This window comes from Octopus sinensis, linkage group LG11, assembly GCF_006345805.1.
Source record: "Octopus sinensis linkage group LG11, ASM634580v1, whole genome shotgun sequence".
Lineage (NCBI taxonomy): Eukaryota > Metazoa > Mollusca > Cephalopoda > Octopoda > Octopodidae > Octopus > Octopus sinensis.
Genome location: NC_043007.1, coordinates 62232230 through 62256470, shown reverse-complemented (window position 1 = coordinate 62256470; position 24241 = coordinate 62232230). Strand labels below are relative to the sequence as shown.

General features: G+C 35.5%; 1 protein-coding gene across 4 annotated transcripts in view; it reads left to right on the top strand.

The window, feature by feature from the left end:
• LOC115217172 (GDP-D-glucose phosphorylase 1) overlaps positions 1-23359 on the top strand; it is a 66338-nt gene extending 42979 nt beyond the window's left edge. For 3 of the 4 annotated variants that reach the window (XM_036507577.1, XM_029786797.2, XM_036507576.1), the window contains exons 9-11: positions 6199-6344; positions 19307-19372; positions 21083-23357. In XM_036507577.1, coding sequence (XP_036363470.1) covers positions 6199-6344; positions 19307-19372; positions 21083-21201 — 331 coding nt within the window. In that variant the 3' untranslated portion in view covers positions 21202-23357. Of the gene's footprint in view, positions 1-6198; positions 6345-19306; positions 19373-21082 lie in introns of all 4 variants that reach the window. The other variant, XM_036507578.1, reaches the window with a different exon arrangement.
• The last annotated feature ends 882 nt before the right edge of the window (positions 23360-24241 follow it).

The following is a 24241-nucleotide window of genomic DNA, read 5'->3' as shown; positions in this document are numbered from 1 at the left end:
CTTGATCAGTTAACAGAGATTAGACATATATATATATATATATAGAGAGAGAGAGTTATGAAGAGATTTAGCCAATAATAATGTACATAATAGCAAAATAAAAGAATATCACACCTCGTTTATAATGTCTCTCATAAACAATCCAATGCTATGATGGAGTGGAGCATCTCACATCTGCACTGTAAGTCTTTGGTGTAGTTAACATCAATAGTTTTAGATATAAGAGGGATGGTTTAGACACATGATAAGAATAAACAAAATATTAATCATTCTGTTCCCATATTTCTGTTCAAATACACTGTCTTTGTTTCAATTAATTTTGAAAACAATGAAAACTTTTGTAAAATAACTTTTTATTATCAACCCTTTTGTTACAAAACTTCTATTTTCAATAGGCTGCCTTGGTTTCTATAATTTTTATCATAACGGTAAATTTAGTAGAATAACATTGTTATTTTTACGGAAGTTTTAATTTAGGTCACTTTAAAACAGGCAGTTTGTATCCTAGAAGTAGGAGTGTTCTCATACAAGTTGGTGTCAAAAGGATTAAGATATCAAATAGCAAATGTAAGTGGTCATAGTAGAAAATAACTGAGATATTCTGGCATTTATCTGAGCATTTCAGAATCACTTATGGAGATCTAGAATTGGAACAGCTTGGAGAACAAGGAACTTCAAGTGTCAAACAAGAAAATTAACATTAATTGATTAAATGAGGCAACAATTAGACACCTCAATATGAAATTTAAAAATAGCATCTAAATTGATTACATCTGGTATACTACTAATTTTGTCATTAGACTATATATAATCAATATAGACATTATCTGCCTTATTGTAAAGCACAATATGACAAATATAACATTTGTCATAGAACTATCTTGTTAATATCAGAGGTATGTCCTGCTAAAGAACTTCAATCTACTGACTATTAACAATCTGGATATTGCACCTGAGGCCTACCTTTCTCATACACAAGGGTAGAGTATTAGATCCTTGTTACATGTATAGACTACATCTTACCCTTATTAACCATGTGACCTCATTACTAACCCAACACCATCGAATTTTGGTGGATCCCATGTAAAGACTTCAGCTACTAATGTACTCATAGTCTACTGAATGACAGCTTAGCTACTGACTCACATTAATATTCCACATATTATGTTCAGAAATCAATACAAGGAATTGATGTTCCTGAATATGCTATACAAAAGCCTGCAACCAGGGTGGGACCAAGATGCTGCCAAGTTCTATGACAAATGTTATATTTGTCATATAGGCCTGCGTAAAGTAAAACAATACAATAGGTTGTGTCACTTTCATAGCATTTGTACAACATGATCTAAGCTGACCAATGGAGGCCTGAAACTTGGAAGCCATCTTCAGTTCCTCTCATTCTGCTTGTGTCATCAGATGAGATAAGTGTGTCCCACTTATCTCATCTGATGTGGAGTTGAATCAAGCTGTTATTAAATCATCATCATCATCGTTTAACATTCATTTTCCATGCTGGCATGAGTTGGCTGGTTTGACAGGAGCTGACAAGGCCAGGAGCCACACTGGGTTTCAAAGTCTGTTTTGGCTTAGTTCTTAATGCCAACCACACTACAGAGTGTCTTGGATATTCTTTTGTACATGACATCAACACCAGTGCCTTTTATGTGGCACCATCACTGGTGTTTTTTATATGGCACCATCACCCATGCTTTTTACATGGCACCAGCACCACTACTTTTTATGTGGCACCAACACCAGTGCTTTTTATATGACAGCAGTACCATAAAGTTCATTATCCCTTCTATTTCACACTCTCCTTTCACACCCTAATGACCCTATCTGCACACAGTGTACTCTTGTTGAATCTCTTCCCCACAACATATCCTCCTAGCAATTCCTCATTCTATTTTTGCCCACTTACTACATTCCCTCCCCTTTGTCTCCCACTCTCCTTTTACGATCTCATGAACTTACCCATCCACTCACACTATCCAATCCTTGGTTCCACTTCACTTGTATACACCTTCATGTAACTTCAGTATAACCCCCACTGTTGCATCTCTCCTCTCTCTCCCCTCTACTGAAGTGCTCATGTATCTCCTTCACAGGAAGACACCTATTTCTGTTCCTCTTTTCATACTCTGACCTCTCATCACCTGCCATGAAGTAACCTCTTTCGATACTACCACCACCTCAGTTGAGGGGGTTTGAGTTTTGTTGCGTAAATTATTTGGTGACCTCATTGCTGCTGTTGCCTTGTAAAAAGCACCCAGTCCTCTCTGTAAAGTGGTTGGTGATAGGAAGAGGATCCAGCTAGAGAAACCATGCCAAAGCAGACAGTGTCTTCTACTATAGTCTAGGACCACCCAAAGCCTTGTGAGTGGATTTGGTAGATGGAACTGTTGAGGCTCCTTTTGTATTACATATTTTTATATTAAGTTAATTGAAATCCACTCTTGTATAATATAAGTTGTCATGTATTTTCTCTACAAGAAACTTGTCTCAGACCCTTCCTTCCTCCCTCCCCCTTCCTTCTTATTTTAACCTTTTATCACCTAACATAAAGCTACCTCCTTCTTTACTATAGTCCCACTCAGTTGATGGGGATCTTAAGTCTCATGAGCCACATGGTGACCTCACTAATGATGATGCCATAAAAAAAAAACACCCAATATACTCTGTAAAATGATAGGCATAGGGAAAGCATCTAGCTGTAGGAGCTGTGCCAAAGTTGACATTGGAGTATGATGCAAATCCCTTGACCTGAAAAATCCCGTCAAATTATCCAATCTATGCCAACATGGAAGACAGATTTTAAAAGAATAATGCTAATAATAATCCTTTCTATTATAAGCACAAGGCCTGAAATTTTGTGGGAAGGGCCTAGTCAATTACATCAACCCCAGTGCTCAACTGGTACTTATTTTATCAATCTCGAAAGGAAAAAAGGCAAAGTTGACTTTGGCAGAATTTGAACTCAGAACATGAAGACGGATGAAATTCCACTAAGCATTTTGCTTGGCATGCTAATATAATAATAATAATAATAAGTAGAAGATGGTGATGATAGTTTGTTTATTACCTTTAGTTTTCCTTAATTATGTTAATGAATATATGTTACATTAATTATCTTACCAATGCATTTGAAGTACTAAATGGTATATGTGGTGCTTGATGGCACAAATGTAGGTTTCCCAATGCAGATGTAAATTTGGATTGGTTGATTATCATGCTTGAGAAGATACATCAAGCTAAATAAAATCATGGTTGTCCTTGCAAACAGGCTTCTCTCCTACATCCCTCTTCACTTGAGCAATCCTAATCTTGCAGGTTTGTAGGTGCTGGTGCCATGTAAAAGCGCTTGTGCCAGTGCTGCATAAAAGTATCAAGTACACTCTGTAACGTGGTTGGTATTAGGAATCACATCCAGTGATAGAAACCAATGCCAGAACGGGCATGAAACCTAGGCAGCTCATCAAACTGTCCAATCCATACCAGGATGGAAAACAAATGCTAAATGATGATGATGATGATGAGACCTGTTTTAGCCTGTTTCTTCAGCAAATAAAATGGATGCACTTTGTTTAGAAATATTGTAGGTTATCTTTTTGAGTAGAATTAGCTTTATGAACTTGCTAAACCCTGGGTTAATAATGGTATGATATCCTGGTATAATGGTATGACATATTATATCCTGGAAGTCAAATAAATGAACAGACTGGTTGGTGTATGGGACATCTAATACTATAGATGTTAAATAAATCAATAAACTGGAGAGAATGTTGATACATCTGATATTATGGGCATCAAATCAATAATAGATGGAAGATAAATCAATAGACAAGATGTACCATCCAACTGGACATGATGATTCTTTTATATTAACTTTGTTTCTGCTATACCTGTTCTTAATTAATATGCTTTCTAGCTTAAAGGCAGCGAGCTGGCAGAATCATTAGCATGCTGGGCAAAATGCTTTGTGGTATTTCATCTGTCTTTGTGTTCTGAGTTCAAATGTCACCAAGGTCGATTTTGCCTTTCATCCTTTCAGAGTCAATAAAGGAAGTACCAGTTGAGCTCTCTGAGGTCAATGCAATTGATTTAGCCCCTTCCCCCCAAACTGCTGGCCTTGTGCCAAATTTTGAAATCAGTATGCTTTCTAGCTTAAAGTATTATAACAGTGATTGGGTACCACTTTCATAATGTTATATTTTTGTGCCTCTGCTGTTATTTTGTTTGCTGCAAAACTTTCTTCTAACTGAGCAAACCAGATAATGGTTGGTATCTCCTCTCCAAGCAGGAGGTAAAACTGTCATAGAAGCTTGCATATCTCCTCTATCGAAATAAGACATTTCAAACTCTTTAATATTTCCTCCCATTCAAATGTGTTATAATTGTCAAGAAAATTTTCCACTTAGTGAAATAATGCTTTCAACAGCTATGAAGTATAAATTTAGCTTGCTAGAAAGTGCAGTTAAAACTTCTTACAACTATTATTGTTTATTCAGCTTTCTTCTTTCTTTCAACCTTTAATATCAAATATTTCTGTTAATAAAATTTTGTGTAATGAAACTGTCATCTATTTTCTATTTAAAATTTTATATATTTATTACTTTTATAATGTGGTCATTTACCTAATGTATCACTTTTATAAGGGTGTTTTATCTTATTCATATGGTTTCGACTTGAAATAGATAATAAATATATTTTATTTCTTGAGTAGGAATCTATATTGATAAACCCGTCACTTATAACTTAATTATAAGCATTATCACTATACTTAAATCTGCACTCAAGCTACATAAATGCTGTAATGAAATATATGTCAAGATGCTTAAACGGACATGTTGAAATGTACATATATGTTGAAAATAAATAAGTTCATGTTCTTTTTCACTGCTATAAAAACAGTTTATAGTTGCAGAAATAAATTTCATTAACAGGTTGAAGAAAATGAAGAAAGAGAAAGTATTTACTGCATTAGTTTATTTACATTTAATATTTACAGTATATTTAGAAGTTAATGAAATTTGTCGTATAGAGTTACGGCATAAAATTTATACTGGCTAATTCTTTCATACTAAACTACTAGAGTTTACACAATTCAAATAAGTCTTGTTCGATTTAAGTAATAGACATGGCATAAAAATAGCCAATATCTCAAAGGAGTGAGTATTATGGAGACAAGTGGCAACCAACGAACACTAGTATGAGTGTCGTGGAGTCTATTGACAACCAACGATCACTGATTAATTTTCCAAAAATCAGGGTTTTTATAACTGTTCAAACTCGAATTCTAAGAACCATATTTCACGAAAGATTTCTCTTTGATGAAAGTTTAGAATTCACATATGGGCAGTAATTTTAACCAATGGGAAACTAACAATTATACTTGTTCGGGCAACATGACCATTACGTCATTACTGCCTTTTACGACTTGCTATAGTATCTTCACTCTAGCAGATAACTCTACCTTATTACTCTGACTATCTGATAATATCATACTAAGCAGCCAATATCTTCTAGATGCTGTTATGATGTTATCTTCATCATCATTTAATGTCCACTTTACCAAGCTTGCATGGGTCAGATGAAATTTATTGAGGCAGGTTTTTCTGTGGTCAGCTGTTCTTCCTGTCACAAACCCTCACCTATTTCCAGGCTACATGTTTCCCCATGGCCAGGTATTTTTTTTCACAGTAGTCCAAAAATGATCTTATATGACTGTGGTAGTTGTTTAACGCCATTGTGTGATGTCAAGACCATTTGCACTCAATCAAATACTGCCACCCCACAAATATGATAGATTTTTTTTAGCTTTCATTTGTCAAATTCACTCAGAAGGCTATGATTAGCCCAAAGCCTTAGTAAAAGACACTTGCTCAAGGTGCCACTCAGTAGAACTGAAACCACATTGTTGGGAAGCAAGCTTCTCAACAACACAACCACATCTGCACCTTACAACCACACTTATATGTCACGGTTATGAACATTTTAATAAACACCCTGCAGTAATAAAAATAACTTCCTAACCAACTCAGTTTGGCAATCATTTTTAATTTCAATTGAATCAACTTCAAATTAACTTACATGTTTAATGTCTTTAGAAAAAAGCATAAATATAATTAATTCCCATTTCCTTTCCTTTATTAAAGAAAGAAATATATAAATATTTTGGAGTTTTTGTCGTTTTTTCAGAAATGTTGTGAAAGTGACACAGTATTTTCAAAAAGAAGAAATTGCACATAATATTATGATTTCAAGAGGAACAATTTACAGTCAGCATCATATGGAAAATGATAATGCCATTAATTTATTTTTATGGCCCAGAATAAAGTATGAAGGTATTTGAAATTTTTGATCATTTAATGGGGATTCTCTTGAGTAATTGCTGTGCATAAGGCACAGGTATTACTGTGTGGATGTAGAGATTGGTTCATAAGCATGTAGTTTTGAATTCCATTCCACTACATGACTCTTTGGACAAGTGACTTAACTTTCAGTTGACCAATAATGCTTTGTAAATGAAATTGGTAAGCAGAACCTAAACAAAAGTCGGTCATATTACATGATATATATGTGTGTGTACACACACACAAGCAGTATAGAAGCATATATAACTACATGTGGATTGTTGGTGATTTTTTTTCCTCTCTCTTCTTTTTCTCTTGGACTTTCCTCTGTCTCCTGTTTCCGAAGAAGAGCTTTGCTCAAAACATAAAGCACCCTTTCTTTGCTTCCTTGAGTGTCTTTTAATACTTTGCTTGCACCATGTCCTCGTGTTGTTGTTGTTTTCTTGTGTTTTTCTTTGTTTTTTTGGGGATGAACTATATATATATATATATATAGTAGAAATATGTTACAAAAAGAAAGTATTATATATATATATATATATAGTAGAAATATGTTACAAAAAGAAGTATTATATATATATATATATATATATATATATATATATATATATATATATACTCACACACACACACACACACACACGCAAGTATTTATGTATATACATCATCATCATTTAACATCCGTTTTCCATGCTGGCATGGATTAGACAGTTTGATAGAGGCCGGCCAGCTGAGGAGCTGTCCAGGCTCCATGTCTGTTTTGGCAAGGTTTCTACAGCTGGATGCCCTTCCTAATGCCAACCACTTTACAGAGTGTACCGGGTGCCTTTACACAGCACCAGCATGAGTGCTTCTACATGGCACCAGAACCTACAAGCTCACAAGATTAGAAGCTCTCAACTGGAAAGGGATGCAAAAGACATTCTTGTATGCAAAGATGACCATGTATTAGTTTGATGTGTCTTCTCAAGCACAGCAAACTACCAGAAGTCTTGTTCCCCTGTCATCCCTTCTGTGAGGCCCAACATCTGAAGATCCTTTCTCACCACTTCATCCCACATCTTCCTGAGTCTACCCCTTCCACATATTTCCTCCATAAATAGAGACTGGCACTTCTTGATGCAACTGTCTTCATCCATACACATAATATGATCATACTAGCTCAATTTTCTCTCTTGCATGCTACATCTGATACCCAGTTTTTCCCTCAAATCACTTACACTCTGTTGCATATGCATGCTGACATTATTCATCCAGTGGAGCATACTGGCTTCATTTCTCTCAAGCTTTTGCATGTCCTCAGGAGTCACAGCTCACATACATTATATATATATATATATATATATATATATATATACACATACAGACAGACAGACGCACACACACACACATACACATACACACATGAATTTATGCAAGCATGTATATACATACATGTGTGTGTGAGACTGATGCCAGATTTACATCTGTAAATAATACATCTTCTGGTTCAGTAGTTTCAATGTGTGAAGACTAATGGAATACAATACCTTACTTGGAAAAGCGGTAAAGTTTGGTGACAAGAAGGGCATCAAGTCATAGAATACTGCCTCAGTAAGTCTCATCTGATCTATTCCAGTATGGGAAATGTGGACATAAAAGCAACAATGGTTGTTTATGATGATGGTGGTGGAATCCATCCCCATATAACTACCATTCCTTCCTCTCTTTTCTTCACATTCCTCTCTTCCCCACCAAATACACTCAGAAATATCCACATAACTCAATCAACCTTCTCACTGGTCAACATGGATAAACAATCCTCAGTTAAACATTCATTATTGCTACGAGCAGAAAGACTGCCCTCCAGGCGATTTTCTGCTAGCCACTAGATACTATTTCCACAATTGATTCCCAATTCTAATAATTTTTATGATATTTTACCTCTAATTATTACCGCTGTCATAATGAAGGTGGAGGTATTGTTTTCAGTTGTGTTTGTTTGTTTGTGAACAAGATATTTCAAAAACTGCTGGATGGATTTGGATGAAATTTTCAGGGATGTTTGGCCTCGTGACTGGCATGAACAGATTAGACTTTGGGATCAATCTGGTACTAGACAAGGATTCTGGATTATTTTTCCTGTTTTTTTTACTTAATTTTTGAGAGCGGTCGGGTTCATTTTTAGTATTCTTGTTTGTGAGAGCAGTTGAGTTTATTTCAGGTATTTTCATTTTAAAAATAATCTCTGGCTAATCATTGAGAGAATGTTGGTGTTGCCATGGCAGAGGTTTGTGCTCTCTGAGTGGTCTTGTTTCTTTGTATAATAGTGCTTGCTTGCTAAGTAAATATTGCTTTTATCAGTCATAATCTCTCTTTTTTAAAGAGTCAGTCTGTTATATATATTTATCATTAATAGTGGGTAGAATTTACATAGGTGTGCATAGGTAAGTGAGTGGGTGGGTGGGTGTTTATACACATACTCACACATACAAAAGTCTGGTGCTATGAGAACACATGGGAATGATGTTTCCTTACTTTTTCAAATATACCCAAATTTAAAATGATCTAATATAACTATCATTTATTTGGTATGTATTGAAATATACCAAAACAATTTAATTCCACACAAATATATGTTACTTTATATATAATTTATGTGTTAATTCTATTTACTGAAACTTGCTAAAAAGCATATTTTGCTTTAAAGAAGTATCTCCTTGTAGACACAATTGTCGTTAAGCATACTGTTTCCATTTCTCTCAGCCAATAGTTTTACATTAGCTTTCTTTTGAACTCTAGATAATGCAACATACAGCTGACCATGTGGAAAGAATTGTGTTGGAAGATATATTCCAATTTGTCCAAAAGTCTGTCCATGTGCCTTGTTGCACATCAAGGCAAAAGCTGGCTTGACAGGAAATTGTTTGCATGTGAATGTAAATGGAAATTCCATTTCTTGAGATACATGTGGTATTGTTGGGATTATCAGAGTTGATCCTGCATAAGGACCAGAAGCAACCTCAGCCTCAATAACACGATCATGTAAACTGATAATGATGTAATGTGTGCCATTGCAATGTCCATTATTAGCATCTTAATTTCTCAGAAGCATCATTTTTTCCTTCAGTTTGAGAGTATGTAGTGGAAACCTCTGATGGTGTAAGTTTGTTGATGAACTCGATTGAGTACAGAGTTTCATTATCTATTGTATCTGAGCTTCTGTATATTTTTAGCTCACCAGGGATCCTGGTCAACCGAAAATCATTCACAAATTGTGCTGCTTCATTTGTTGGAGTAACAATGGATCTGAAAGCGTACCACTTTCAAGGCAAGGATCATTGGGTAGTTTGATTCTGAATTCACCTAGGCTTTGTTCAACAGAAATGTTACCATTTCCTACATCAAGAAGGTAATTAGCAAACTCTCATCAGAATGACCTTCTGTAAGAAGTCTTAGATTGGTTGTCAACTCCACTACTTCCACATGATTACAAAGAAAAGATCTCTTTAGTTTTGCATCAACAATTTGTGATCTGACACCATTATTTTGAAGTAGAAATTCTCCTCTTGAGATACCCTAACCAGTTGGTCATGTGTAGCGGAAACAGAATCATGTCTACATTTCTGTGCATATTTAGGCATCTGTTTCAGTCACTTTACCCTGACTTTACTCAGTTGCCTGTCTTTCTTTCTGCCATTGTGCCTTTCCTGCTAAATTTCCTTTTTCGGTCACATATTATATATAAATGAAAGCTCATGAAAAACTATGTTTTTTAGCATGCTAGAAATAGCAGCGATCATATATTTATTATCATAAGGCCTATAGCGTTCCAAGTAGCCATACCAACAAAATCACTTCTTCATTTAAAAAAAAATTATACCAGTATATTAAAGAATCTTCATCTTATCAAAGATATTCATTTAAACAACTCCAGAAACTGATAGTATTCTTGAAATTGTGCCTTGTATCAAAGTTGTACAGCTATATAGTGCAAGCATGAAATGCAAAAATCATATATGTGAAAGCTCGTTAAAATCTATCTCATTTAGCATGCTAGAAATAGCAGCAATCACATAGTTATTATTGTAAGGCTTATAGCATTCCAAGTAGCTATATCAACAAAATTACTTCTTCATTAAAAAAAAATTACACTGGTATATTAAAGAATTTTCATTTTATCAAAAATATTCATTTAACAAACTCTGGAAACTGATAATATTCTGGAAATTGTGCCTTGTATCAAAGTTATATAGCTATCATTGAATTATCATTAATGAAAATAGAGGCAAGTGAGAATGAGAGACTGTTGTAAATAAAAACATAAAATGTTGCCTGCAACAAATTAATAGTGCTTATTAAACATTGAAATCTACTCTGTAGTGAATGCAATGAATATTTAAATTCATGACGAATTGAATGCAGTGAATATTTAAATTTGTGAGAATTTGGAATTAAAAAGATTCAAACTTCAGAAATCAAAATTATAGGCAATTTCTTAGATCATGAATTTATAAATATATTTCCAGACAGTCAAGCTTTTAATATTGCTTTCTTTTAGTACTTTTAGTAATTGTTACATACCTAATTAATAAGCAGCTTTCTCCATTATAGTATAAATATCGCTTGAAGAAATGAATCCATGAAGATGATCTACTTGATGGCCACAGATACTATGGACTACACTGTAATTATCGCAGGAATGTGGTCTGTGATCTTCAGAGACTGTGATTTGTGGAAATATGCATAGCAATGCATTAAAATATTTATAAATTCCATCCAAGGATTATTGTCATTATCACTGTGTGTGTGTGTGTGTGTGTGTGTATATATACATACACACATATATATATATTATCATCATCATTTAATGTTCATTGTCCATGCTGAAATGGGTTTGACAGTTTGACTGGGCTGGCATGCACCACACTCCTGTCTGATTTGGCTGGTTGTAATAGGTGCTTTTGCATGCCGCTGGCACAGGTGCCGTTTCTGTGACACTGGAGTGTGTTTACATGCCACTGGCACAGGTGCACTTGGCTTGATGGATCCTCTCAAGCACAGATCTTGATCACCAGTCATTGCCTCTGTGAGGCTCAAAGATCATGCTTCACCACCTCATCCCATGTCTTCTTGGGCCTACCTCTACCACAGATTCACTCCATAATTAGAAATCGGCACTTCTTTGCACAGTTGCCTTCATCCATATGCATCACATGACCATACCAGTGCAGTTGTCTCTCTTGCACACCACATCTGATACATACATATGTATATATATGTTGTATTTCAGGATTGTCATTTCTTTTTCTTGCCAAATAAACACATGCACTATGATGCGAACCCCTACATACACACACACACATGAAACTTCAACTAACACAGTCAGCAGTAGTGGCGGTGTCTACGATGGCAATAGCAAAAACAACTTCCACAATGGCAACACCGTGGGTGAACACACATACACAGAGGAATACAAGAACTGTACCGTTTTTTTTGCAGGTCTTAGGACAGCAGCAGCACAATGGAGTGAAAGGCCACACTGCTGCTAAAAACTATGATACACACACACACACATGCGTGCGCACACACAGACAAGGATACACATGCATGTGCACATGAGGATACACATCTTACAAGAAAAGAATGGTGTAAGTGGAGCAAGAACACACACGAAAACAAAAAGTGTCACTGAAGAGGTTACAGATGTGTGATGAAAGATTTCCAGACATAAGTTAAAATAACAAAATAAGAACATACAGTTCTATATTTAAGAGATGAGGAATTATGTATATTATTTACATTTGACGGATATTTGTTAATACAACATTTAGGCTGATATACCATCCAGCCTTCATCAGGGACCCACAGGTATATGGCATAGTGGTTAAGAGCTTGGGCTACTAACCCCAAGATTTCAACTTCGATTCCAGGCAGTGACCTGAATAATAATAATACCTTAGAATGAGAACTCAGGTTCAAAATTTCCCCAAGACACCTGATGAAGGCTAGAGGATATGTCAGCTGAAATGTTGTGCTAACAACAAACAGGATGAGGACAAATATCTGTCAAATGTAAATAATGTAAAATAAGAACAGTAATAAACGATTGAATAAAAAGTATATAGCACATGTGTTTATTTGGTAAAAATAAAATGACCTTCTCGAAATACAACAATATCTGTTTCAACACATGATTTCACCTCAGGAATCTTGCAAAATGAATCGATATACATACATATATATATATATATATATATACATACATTGAGTATCCATGTATTTTGATTTGGGTATGAAGATATTTTGAAAATATCTCACAGAATAGTGACCATGCCCTGCATAGTTACAGGCTGCCCTTTGGCAAGGCATAGCACCTGTTCAGCCACCCTACCAGGGATATGGTGAATTCATGGGACTGCAACAGGGTGGATTGTGAAGAGGAAGAAGAGCTCAGATGAGCCAACAGTTGTTCTCACGTTGATGCTGAATGAAGGAATCTGAGAAGATCAACGGTCAGGATCAGAAAGCCCTAATAAGAGAGCAACTGCAATACATCCATAGGGTTGTGTAATCAGCTATTGAAAGAATCACTATAACTCAAACTCCTGGTGAGAGATAGTCATGAGTATCCACGAAAACAGCATAAATATATATGTACACACACACACACACACACACACACACACAAGCTCACACATTTAAATGTATAGGCCTTAAGGTATTGTATTTCTATAAAAGTATTTATTCTTCTGCTTAGGCTTGTTTTTCAAACCTTCATTGTGACACACTTTTATCTCACCCCTTGCCATCTAGGGAATATATAAATTGCTATGAGTATTTTTATCATTATCATCTTCATCCTTCTCCTTTTACTTCTCCTCCACCTCCTGTTCCTCCTCTGCTTCTTCATGAGAACTTTAATGCCATTTTCTCATGGTAGCATCAGTGGGACATAACTTAAGGAATTCACATTATCCTGGTTTTTAAACAATAGGTGACCTACTGTTTAAATGTTCTCTTTCTCTCACTCCCCCTGTCACACACATGGTAAGTTTAGTAGAATGAGGTGATGGTAACTTGCTACACCCTCTTCTTGCTGTTCTAGTTTGTATGTTATGCATTCCCTTGTGAATTTTGTATTGAATGATAAACATGTTTAATAGTACACTGTTTTGCTATATTTCAAAGTATGTACTCAAAAATTGATGATGATGATCCTCCTCCTTTCTACTATAGACTAAAGGCTTGAAATTTTTAGGGGGGAGGCTAAGTGATTACATTGACACCAGTATTCAACTGATACTTATTTTAACGACCTCAAAAGGGAGAAAGGCAAAGTCAACTTCAGCTGAATTTGAACTCAGGATGTAAAGACAGATGAAATACTGCTAAGCATTTTGTCCTGTGTGCTAACGATCCAGCCAGCTTACAGCTTTACTACTACTACTACTACTACTACTAAAGATAATTATTATTATTATTATCATTCAGTAGTTTTATTTTTATAGTGTGCTTTCACTTCACTACCGAGTGCAGCTCTGTGTGCCTTGGTTACTGTATTGAAAGTGTTATTATTATTATTATTATTATTGAGTGAGAGAGCAGTACATGCCATCAAAGTGACACTGGAGTAAAATATACGAAGCCCAGTATACCCATCATGACTACCCGTCTGATAAGGGTTCACTAGGCACATGCATCACAACCATATGTGCACGACATGGTGATCTCATAGCAAGATAAACAGCACATGACCTTGCAGGTGGGGCCCAGTTAGAATTTTCTTCTAGTCGAGTAACCCATTCCACTCAAAAGGTCCCTGAATAAGGGTTGTTTAAGGATGTTGAACGAAATACCCATGTTTCGAGAGGTGAATTATTCAAATTCCAAAGAATCCCTCTCAACACATGACTATGATGCTCCCCAACTACTTCTGCTTGTGATCAGAGATGCACATATCATCAGCCACTAAGGGACATGCGCAACTGGTTAAGGTCAAACAACTGAGAAGCAAATCTGTGGTATTGAGCAGAATATTTGCTGTAGCCCATCTTTTATACCAAGACAAAACAATGTACATGATAACACTTCCAATCAGTTAAGATCAGAAGCCATGTGAACCACTGTCTAGTACTGCATCAGGGCATTTATTATTATTGTTGTTGTTGTTGTAATGATTTCTTTTATTGGTCACAAGGGCCCAAGACATGGAGAACAATATTGAATGATGAGTTACAGCACAAAAAAATTTTACAAAAGCTGCAAAAACATATGGGGTTAACATCAATCAAAAGGAGATACTAACACATTAAAGGATGTAACAGAGGATGTGTAATAGAAAGTAGAGAAATAAATAAATAAGTAAATAAATAGAATCCCCAATAGCAAGGCAGTCCACTTAGGGTAATCCAAGGTAAATCCAACACGAAAATCCTGGATTACTCTGCCATCTCCAAGGCATGAGAAAGTGCCCTTTTCCAGTTTCTTTCCTCCTGCTTAGAAAAGCCTATTGAGAGTAGATCCATTCAGTCTTACCAGTCTTGCCACTGTCAACCACCTTTTGAATAACACACTAGAAGGCAGCACTTCCCTCTCTACCCTCACCTTCCTCTTCAAATGATATTTGAAGAAATTGATGAGGGCTTGACCAGATAGGAATGTGCTTGTCTTCAAACCTTTCAGACAGGTCCATAACACAGCCTCTTTTGCCACAGCCACTAAGCAGAGAAAGATCTGCTTTCTTTCTTTGTTAAGGGAAGGTGGTACGTCGATCTTCACTGTACACTCAGCAGCCAGCTGAATTCATCTTACACCTGGCAACAGCTGCTCCATACAATCCCACAACTCTCTAATGCATGGACACTGAATTATTGCATGCAGGGCGGTTTCGCCCTCTTGCAGGCATCTCAAGCAGGTCTGGCTGTTGATACTTCCATGCCTGACGAACTTGTCTTGAATGGGCAATGCCCCTCTGTAGCACTGCCAAGCCAAAGACTTTTGGAAATTATCCATGATCTTCGACCTGAAGGTCCTCTGGAAGAGACTACTCAGACTGTTCTTGTTGATGCCTAGATTCAATTCTAGGCCATTAATAATGATGGTCACTCCTGTCACTTTTTACATATGAGCATTTGGAGGAGAGGATTTTAAAAAAAAGAAAAGAAAAAAGAAAAAAACAACTTTAAAAATAAAAGAAGCTGCATCTATTTGTGATGGATGCATGAATGTAATTTGAGTCTAGATATGGATTTTGCTATGAAGTCACAATGGGGACACTGATGATTTTGATTTTTTTCTGGGATTGGGCAAATGTATCTGTCAATTGTAGGATATAATTCTTTTTATGTTCTGTTTCTTCAACTGAAATTATTTTGATGCATCATGACACATTTTATGTCATACAAATTGATCTAGGCAATAACTTTCCCAAGATGTCAAACTAGACTGTAGAGATTTTAGTGATTGCTTCAACTTATCCTTATATCTAAGGATGGGCCTTCCTTTACTACTGTATCTCTCTACTTGTTGATCTCACAAAAGAATTTTCAGATGTAATCATCTTTCACCCAAACAACATGTCCTACCCATCGGCACTGAATTCTCAATAGCATGCTTTTGATACTAGAGATATCACATCTTTCTAAGATTTTGACATTTGATATCTTATCTTACCATTTTATCTTGTAAATATTGGGCAAACAGCACAGGTCTAAAATTTTAGTAGGGAGGGATTAGTTGATTACCTTAACTCCAATGCTCTACTGGTACTTTATTATCTCAAAAGAATGAAAACAATGTCAAACTTAGTGATTTGAACTGAGAATGTAAAAATGAAATGACATGCCACCAAGTATTTTGTCCAGTGTGCTTATGATTCTGTCAGCTTGATGTAATAATGATAATAATAATAATAATAATAATAATAATAATGATGATGATGATGATAATCCTTTCTACTATAGGCAAAAGGCTTGAAATTTTGTGGGAGGGGACAAGTTAGAGAAGTTGATTACATCAGTCCTAGTGTTTCAGTGGTACTTAATTTATTGACCCTGAAAGGATGAAAGGTAGAGTCAACCTCAGTATAATTTGAACTCAGAACACACACACACATACACATGATGGGCTCCTTTTCAGTTTCTGTCTACCAATCCACTCAGAAAGCTTTGGTTCACTTGAGACAATAGTAGAAGACATGTACCCAAGATACTACACAGCCATGCCTATGCCTATATGCACACAGTTACATCTGTGCCTATTGGAATGTTTTGAAATAAATAAATATTTGCATAAAAGCAACCAGGACTGTGAACTGAGATTTAAGGGGTAAAAAAAAAAGTGGGCAACCATAGTTTTGAATACTTCTAACACATCATTATTCTGTGATTTATACATTTATCTCAATGAAAGTTTTATTCTGAAATAGTTTCTTTTCTTCCTTCAGTAAAAAAAAAAAAAAAAAAAAAACATAAATAAGTAAATAAATATTAATCCTCTGCATAATTTGCTATTTATTATTTTTTTATTCAGACTCTGCTTATTTACAGATGTCCTGTAAACCATAAGGTTATGCTGAAAAAGCTTTTCTTTTTTTAAGTCTATAGTGCAGTGTTTCTTAGCCACCTTTTCTCTGTATTTCTGTCCTTTTACTCATTTACTCTCCCCATTTCATACATCATCATTGCTTTCCATGCTTGCATAGGTCAACCAGAATTTGTTGAGGCAAATTTTCTATGACTAGATGCCCCTTCCTCTCTGTAATTTTCACTTGTTTCCAGGTAAAATGAGATTTCCTTATGACTGTACATGTTGTCATGGAAAATTGTAAACAAGTGACATCACTTGTATAAGATGGCAGACATTATTTATGACTATCACATAATGTCAAGACAAGGAGACACAAACACACACATGCATGCATGTGCACACACACACACACACACACACACACACTGAACTTCTTTCAGTTTGTATCTACCAAATTCACCCAGAAGGCTTTGCTTGGCTTTCAGCTATAGTAGAAGATGCTTGCCCAGGGTGCTATGCTGTGGGACTGACACCAAAGCCGTATGGTTAGGAAGCAAACTAACTATATAGCCAGGTCTGTGCCTATCATAAGGAAAAGTTAGTCTTGTATACAAATTAATACATCATATCAACTTATGTTAAATAAATATAATTGATTTAACATACTTCTTTCCATTCTTTGGAGTGTTTACGCACTGATCTTCACTGGGACAGTTTTGTAACATTTTAGCTTTTCTATGAGAAGAGGTCCTTTGTCTTATTGAACCCCTTTCCATCTCTGGAGAGATGAATACCAAGAGTTTTTCTCATCAACCCTTTTCACAGTGCAATGTAGCTAATTCTGAGAGAGGTAGAAAGAAAGAAAGAAAGAGCAAAAGAGAGAGAGAGAATTGACTCCAGTACTTGTCTGATACTTTATCAACTCTGGGATGATAAAAGACAAACTTTACTTCAGCAGGAATTGAACTTAGAATGTAGAAAGCCAGACTCAAAGCAGCCAAACTCTCTGTTTAATGCTGTAATGTAATCTGCCAGTTTACCGCCAGGGAGTGTTGTAGTTATACTTGATCAGTTGCATGTGTGTGTATGTATCTGTATGTATGCATGGGTATATACACAAGTGTGTTTATGTGTATGTAAACATGTCAATATGATTTAGCTATTTATGTGATTCTAGTTTGAAAGCCAACTGAAAGGTGTAGCAGTTGGTCTTCTGGTAACAAAGGCCAGACAGAATAAAGGAATGCTAATCACTAATTGTTGTAAGCTTTTGTTAAAGTATTAGTGAATAGAAGTTTGAAATCTTGTACAGTTACAAAAAGGTTAAAATCTTTAAATCTTTGCTTGAGGCAATGTATAAATATAGAGAAACACTAGAGAAATGAATACTGTGAAACAGCAGAAATAAAAGCATGAAAATTGAGGTAATAGTGTCATCATTCTTTCTTTCTTTCTTTTCTCTTTTTTCTTTATTTATTTCCCTTAAATTTTGCTACCGCAATCCTTTTCTTTATATGTATTTTTCAGAATGTTTAACCCTTCTTACTATCAACCCACATGAGACTGCCCTTGGTTCTATGATACACTCTTTTTTTAAAACTGATACAAATTTTAAAAAACCTTACTTCAGAATTTCATGTTAATGTTCTAAGCACCAGCTGAACCCTTTAGCATTTAAACCACCCATATCTACCCCAAATATTCTAGTTGTTTTATGTTCAAATCAACTAAATTCCACCTCTCTCTCCTATCTTACAATATCATTCTAAAAATAAACAATCATTGAAATCTTAAAGCTACAAAATATTGCAGGATTAATTCAAAACAATGTGAATAAATAATTATTAAATTTGGTAGAGTAATCTGAATGCTAAAGCATTAATGATGACTAAATTATTTTACTAAATTCGTCATCATTTTAAGTATGAATTGAAACAAAAGCAATGTATTTCAACAAATATATGGTAACAAAAGAGTTAAGTCTATCTGCCAGTCAATCAATCTATTTACCTGACTGTTTACTTCACCCATTTTCATTCTCCATCCAGCTATATATCTTGGTATATTAACCCTTTCAAGCTTAAATTTTTCTGTCAAATGTAATGCACATTTATTTACATTGTTTTGAACTAATCATGCATTATCTTGTCGCTTCAAAGTTTTGAAGATGTGATTGTTTATTTATAGAATGGCATTGCAGAATAAGTGTGAGATGCTGGATCTGGCCATTTTCAACATAGAACAAGGTAGAATATTTGGGTCAGATATAGCCTGTTTAAATGCTAAAGGGTTACGGAAGTCTGTTCATTTTAAAACTTCATGTGCTAAATTGCATTTCCTGGACTTCCTTAAAGTGTAAATGTTTTTACATTTTCAAAATACAGGCTACATCTCTGCCACTGTACTCTTACTCTTTTGCGTTGTTATACTTCTACTTTACCCAGGTGCAAAGAATTCAGACTGTTTTAATATAGCACTTGCAGAACTCGCTGGACAGTTACCCATCAAAGGTAAGATATTTGTTTCTTTAAAGTTCACATAAAAAAAAAAACTAAACAATATGCTCAAGCATGGCTGTGTGGTAAGAAGTTTGCTTCCCAACCACATGGTTCTGGGTTCAGTCTCACTGCATGGCACCTTTAGTAAGTGTCTTCTACTATAGCCTTTGGTTGACCAACACCTTATGAATGGATTTGGTAGATGGAAACTGAGAGAAGACTGTCATATGTATGGTGTTGGTGTGTTTACATACCTGTTACTTAGTGGTTCACCAAAAGAGATCGATAGAATAAGTACCAGGCTTAAAAGGAAAATATGTACTGGCCGCAGTCTAATGACTGAAACAAGTAAAAGACAAAAGATAAGAAATGAAAAAAAAAACTAATAAAAAACAAATCAGGCAACATTTTTGTGGTTGCTTGATTTGTTAGAAACAACTTTCAGATCATTCTTAAAGCACATCCAAACTATAACTGTTACTCTTAATCAAGTACATGGTTGTATATACCATGCTTTCCTTAATTTTTTTAGGTACCCATATAGTTGCAAACATCTCTGCCTCCCAACTTTCACTCACAGCAGTGAGAGGGTGCTGCATTAACCAGCATTGCATCTGGGAGGACACTGTGGACAAAGTAGACCTGGATATATAAAAAAAAGGGATGGTCATAGCTGGAACACATTCAATCAATCATAGGTCTGCTCAATCAGGGTTGGCCAGCAGTTGAACAGTAACAACCTATTCACATAATAGTGAAATGTGGAAATTGTCAGTACAAGGTTTGTAATGTTTCTTGTCTAAAAATTCCACCATGTGGAATTTTGTTTGTACTATCATGGCTTATATTGACAACAACAATATTTTCACCAACAGTGGTGATACAAATGTAAGTTAAGGATGATGTAAGAATTCTTATTTCAGAGAGATCTACTTGAGTGTTATGAAACAGCACAAGATGACCTTTCTGTCAGCTCTATGAAGTGGCTAAAAAAAAAACTGGGATGATCACCCAGACTTCAGCTATATTACAACAAAACAGCTTTGGTAAAATACATTTCTCTTTGCCAAAAATATGGTTATCACAGATTAGCAATTGTTATTCCAATGCTCATGATGCTAATTGATTTTCTCAAAACACTGAGAACTGGCCAAAATCTGCCACAAAAGAGATCAAATACAACATAAACAAATTGCTACTGCCATCACCAAAATTAAAGAGAAACTGGATAAGTATGGACAACTGCTTCAATACCGTCAGTTTCTACATCCAGATTATAAATTCACATTTATATCAATGATAGTTGGTATACTTGGTTTTATTAGTAAATGCCTAAGTGACAATCTAGTAAAGCTAGAATTTTCAGAAAAAGAAATCAACCAGCTAACTCTCACATTACAAATGCAATCTGTGAGTGGAACAGTAAGAATATGCAAGACTTTTCTCAAGTTCCATATGTGATGTTTTTGTTATTGGCATTCCAGCAATGGTGCTTTGTAACTTTGTTAGAAACCGGCTCCTTCTTTATAGGATGACTTCAAATAACTAAAACAACACACACACACACACTTCTTTTGAAATAGAAAATTTGTCAAGATGGTAAAAAAATCAAAACTAATGTCATATGTTTTTATGTATAAATATGTGTCATTTCTTTTATGTATATTTTTGTCTTATTTTGCATATATTTTTATGTGTATTTTCTGTATTTTATTTTTCTAGATCTGAAATCATTTGAAGAAATTACTGAAGAATTAGTTGACCAGACTATAAATGAAGCAGGTTTTAATGAAAGGGACTTTGAAGTTTTAAAAAAACATGTTATTAGTTTGGTTTCTTAGCTTATAGAACAAATCAATATAATTAAATGTGGACTTTATTCTGGAAATATTTTTATGGAGAAACAATGCTAAACTCAATAACCCTTTCATCAACCATGTGGGCTAAATTTTGGTGCTTCAAGTCTGAATTTTGTGGTATGAAGTGAACAAATCTTTCTTTATCTTTTGGGGTTTGCAGGAAGGGGCAGTATCTATGGCCTTTGCAGGTCATCCCAGACCAGTGTAATTGTGTCATTAGTGATTCTCTTGAGCTGTTGCAAGTCAACACCTACAAGAAAGGAAAGTACATGGAGGAAATTCCAGTGTGGTCACATTCTGGCAAAGAAGGCTAGGAACAGCAGTTAGTGCAAGGCTTAAAGTTTGGATACAGAAAGGAGGGGAGAGACAAGAGTTTGGGACTGCCTGAGTAGATGTTGCATGATCCCAGCTAGCTCTTCGGATAGAATGTATTCTTCTGGTAACTATCCTTTAAAATGGTCTGTTAACTATTTGCCCAAAATTTAGTTAACAGAAGAATATAGAATTAGCTGCTCTTTCTAGAAAAGCCTTATAAAACTCCTGCAGTAAATATAGTCTCTAAACTCATGAAATATTGGTTTCAAATGTTGGCACAAGGCCAACAATTTCAGTTGATTACATTAACCACAGTGCTCAACTGGTACTTATTTTATCTACCCTGAAAGGATGAAAGTCATAGTCGACCTCAGCAGAATGTGAACTCAGAACGTAAAGACAGTTGAAATGCTGCTAAGCATTGTGTCTAATGATTCTGCCAACTCGTGAAATGTTAATGATATATAATTTCATGTCACCATGCTTGCATTATGATTGTGGTTAAGACATTTAATTCTCAAATATATTTTCTAACTGTAAATAGGTTTTTGCATGTTAAGAACAAAACACTGCTGCTAAAATTAATGGGTGCTTTATTAGCTTGTAGTGCTCCTGTGTGTATAACTTAAGAGAATGATGGGTATGGCCAAGCCAACTTGGCTAAGACATATATATGTGAAGTTTTGAAGTTTATATATTCAATTATGGCGACAATAAATGAAGTTGAAAAAAGTTCTTAAGTTACAAAGAACTAGACTATGCAGAGGAAACATTTATATTACACTGTTACTGTATTTCTGGATGTAGTTCCCATGTTAATACCGTGAAAAACCTCGCTCTCTAGCTATCTTTTCCTCCCTTTCTCCAAAAAAAAAAAAGAAACAACAAAATTTTCTCCTTATCAAAACAAAGCAATAAACATCCATAAAAGAATCAGCAAACAACAAAACAAAAAATGTCACATAACAGAACGAGGAAATGCTCTGTTTTTACCATTTTGATTTTAATTCTTATCTTGAAGAGTTTGTTTAAACAAACAAAAGTGCTAATAATAAAGAATTATATGATAAAGAATTATCCAAAATTGTGACTGCCTCCTTTTCTTCTTCATATATATGTAGTTGGAAAGGTGTAGCAAAAGATGTTCTGGTAGCAGATGAGATAGGTATGTGGACGACATCAAAGTAAAACAATAGGAAAGCATCAGATTGTGGTTTAAATAATTTATTTAAATGACACTTGCATCTACTTGTTGTATACACAAAACAATTCACTACATGACATAACAAACTTACTTTGAGTTGGTGAAGAAGAAAATAAACGGGAAATACTGTGTTGATATGATGGGGTAGAACTAGACATGTTTTGTGTCTTTGTGTGCATTGGTCATTCAGTGGTGCCTGTTTATGTTCTGCATCTGCTACTGTATGTAGGTTGCCTCCTGTTCACTTGAACCTTAAATTACATGGCTCAGGTCGTAGGTTGAATGGAAAACCATCCATCACTTTTTGACAAGACAAAGAAATTTCTTTCGTGCCTGTTTAGCCAGTGGTGGATCAGATGTGTGAGAATCCTTGGATTTGGTTTTGAATCTCAGCTCAGAAAAAGGAAGTGTTAGTTTAGAAATTCCCTGTAGAAGTGGGGCAGGTTATGCATCAGGTACAGTACAGTTATATAGCGATTGATAATCACTGCAAACTCGCCAATCAGTTAATGACTTCTTAGGAATGCAGTATATTAGTGAGGACCAGTTGCTGCTGGATGGGCAGATGATTCCGAGAATTTATAATGCATTTTCTCATTTATTAAATAACGGTACACACACACACCCAACTTTTTTATATGTGTGTGTGTGTGTGTATATATATATATATATATATATATATATATATATATATAGAAGGGGATATAGCTTCACTTAATGTGGAAGACAGCTGGAGATTCCTATGGGACAATCTGCTGACAGCCACTGACCAGATCTGTGGATGGAGCAAAGTACCATCTCGACCCAGAGTAACATGGTGGTGGAACACTGTGGTTAACAGGGCTATTAGACAAAAGAGACAGGCTTGGAAGGACTGGAAGAACGGTGGTAGCAGGGAATTGTATCAGACAGCCAGAAGGGAAGCTAGGAGACAGGTTTATTTAGCCAGAGGGGAAGCGGATAAGAAAAAATTTGCCAATGTTCTGAGCCGTGAGGATGAAGGACTTGAGGTATTTCGTGTTGCATACAGTGTGTGAGAGAGAATCGTGATGTGGTAGGAGAGAAGTGTGTTCGCATGGATGATGGTTCACTTGCGCTAAATGAGGATGCAAAGACAGAGGTTTGGAGATGCCACTATGAAAGGTTGCTGAATAAAGAAAATGAATGGGATAAAGAGAATCTGCCGAATGTTGACCCAACAGAGGGACCAGCTATCCGAGTTGATAGTTCCGTGGTAGCTAAGGCAATTAGAAGCATGAAGACAGGGAAAGCCCCAGGCCCATCAGGAATTACTGCAGAGATGCTCAAAATATCTGGCAGTGTCGGCTATAACCTAGTCACCCATATAGTCAACCAGGTGATACACGAAGGAGTCATACCCAATGACTGGTGTAGCAGCATACTAGTCAACTGCTACAAAGGTAAAGGTGATGCCCTAGATACAAATAATTACAGAGGTATCAAGCTGTTGGATCAGGTAATGAAGGTTACGGAGAGGGTCAT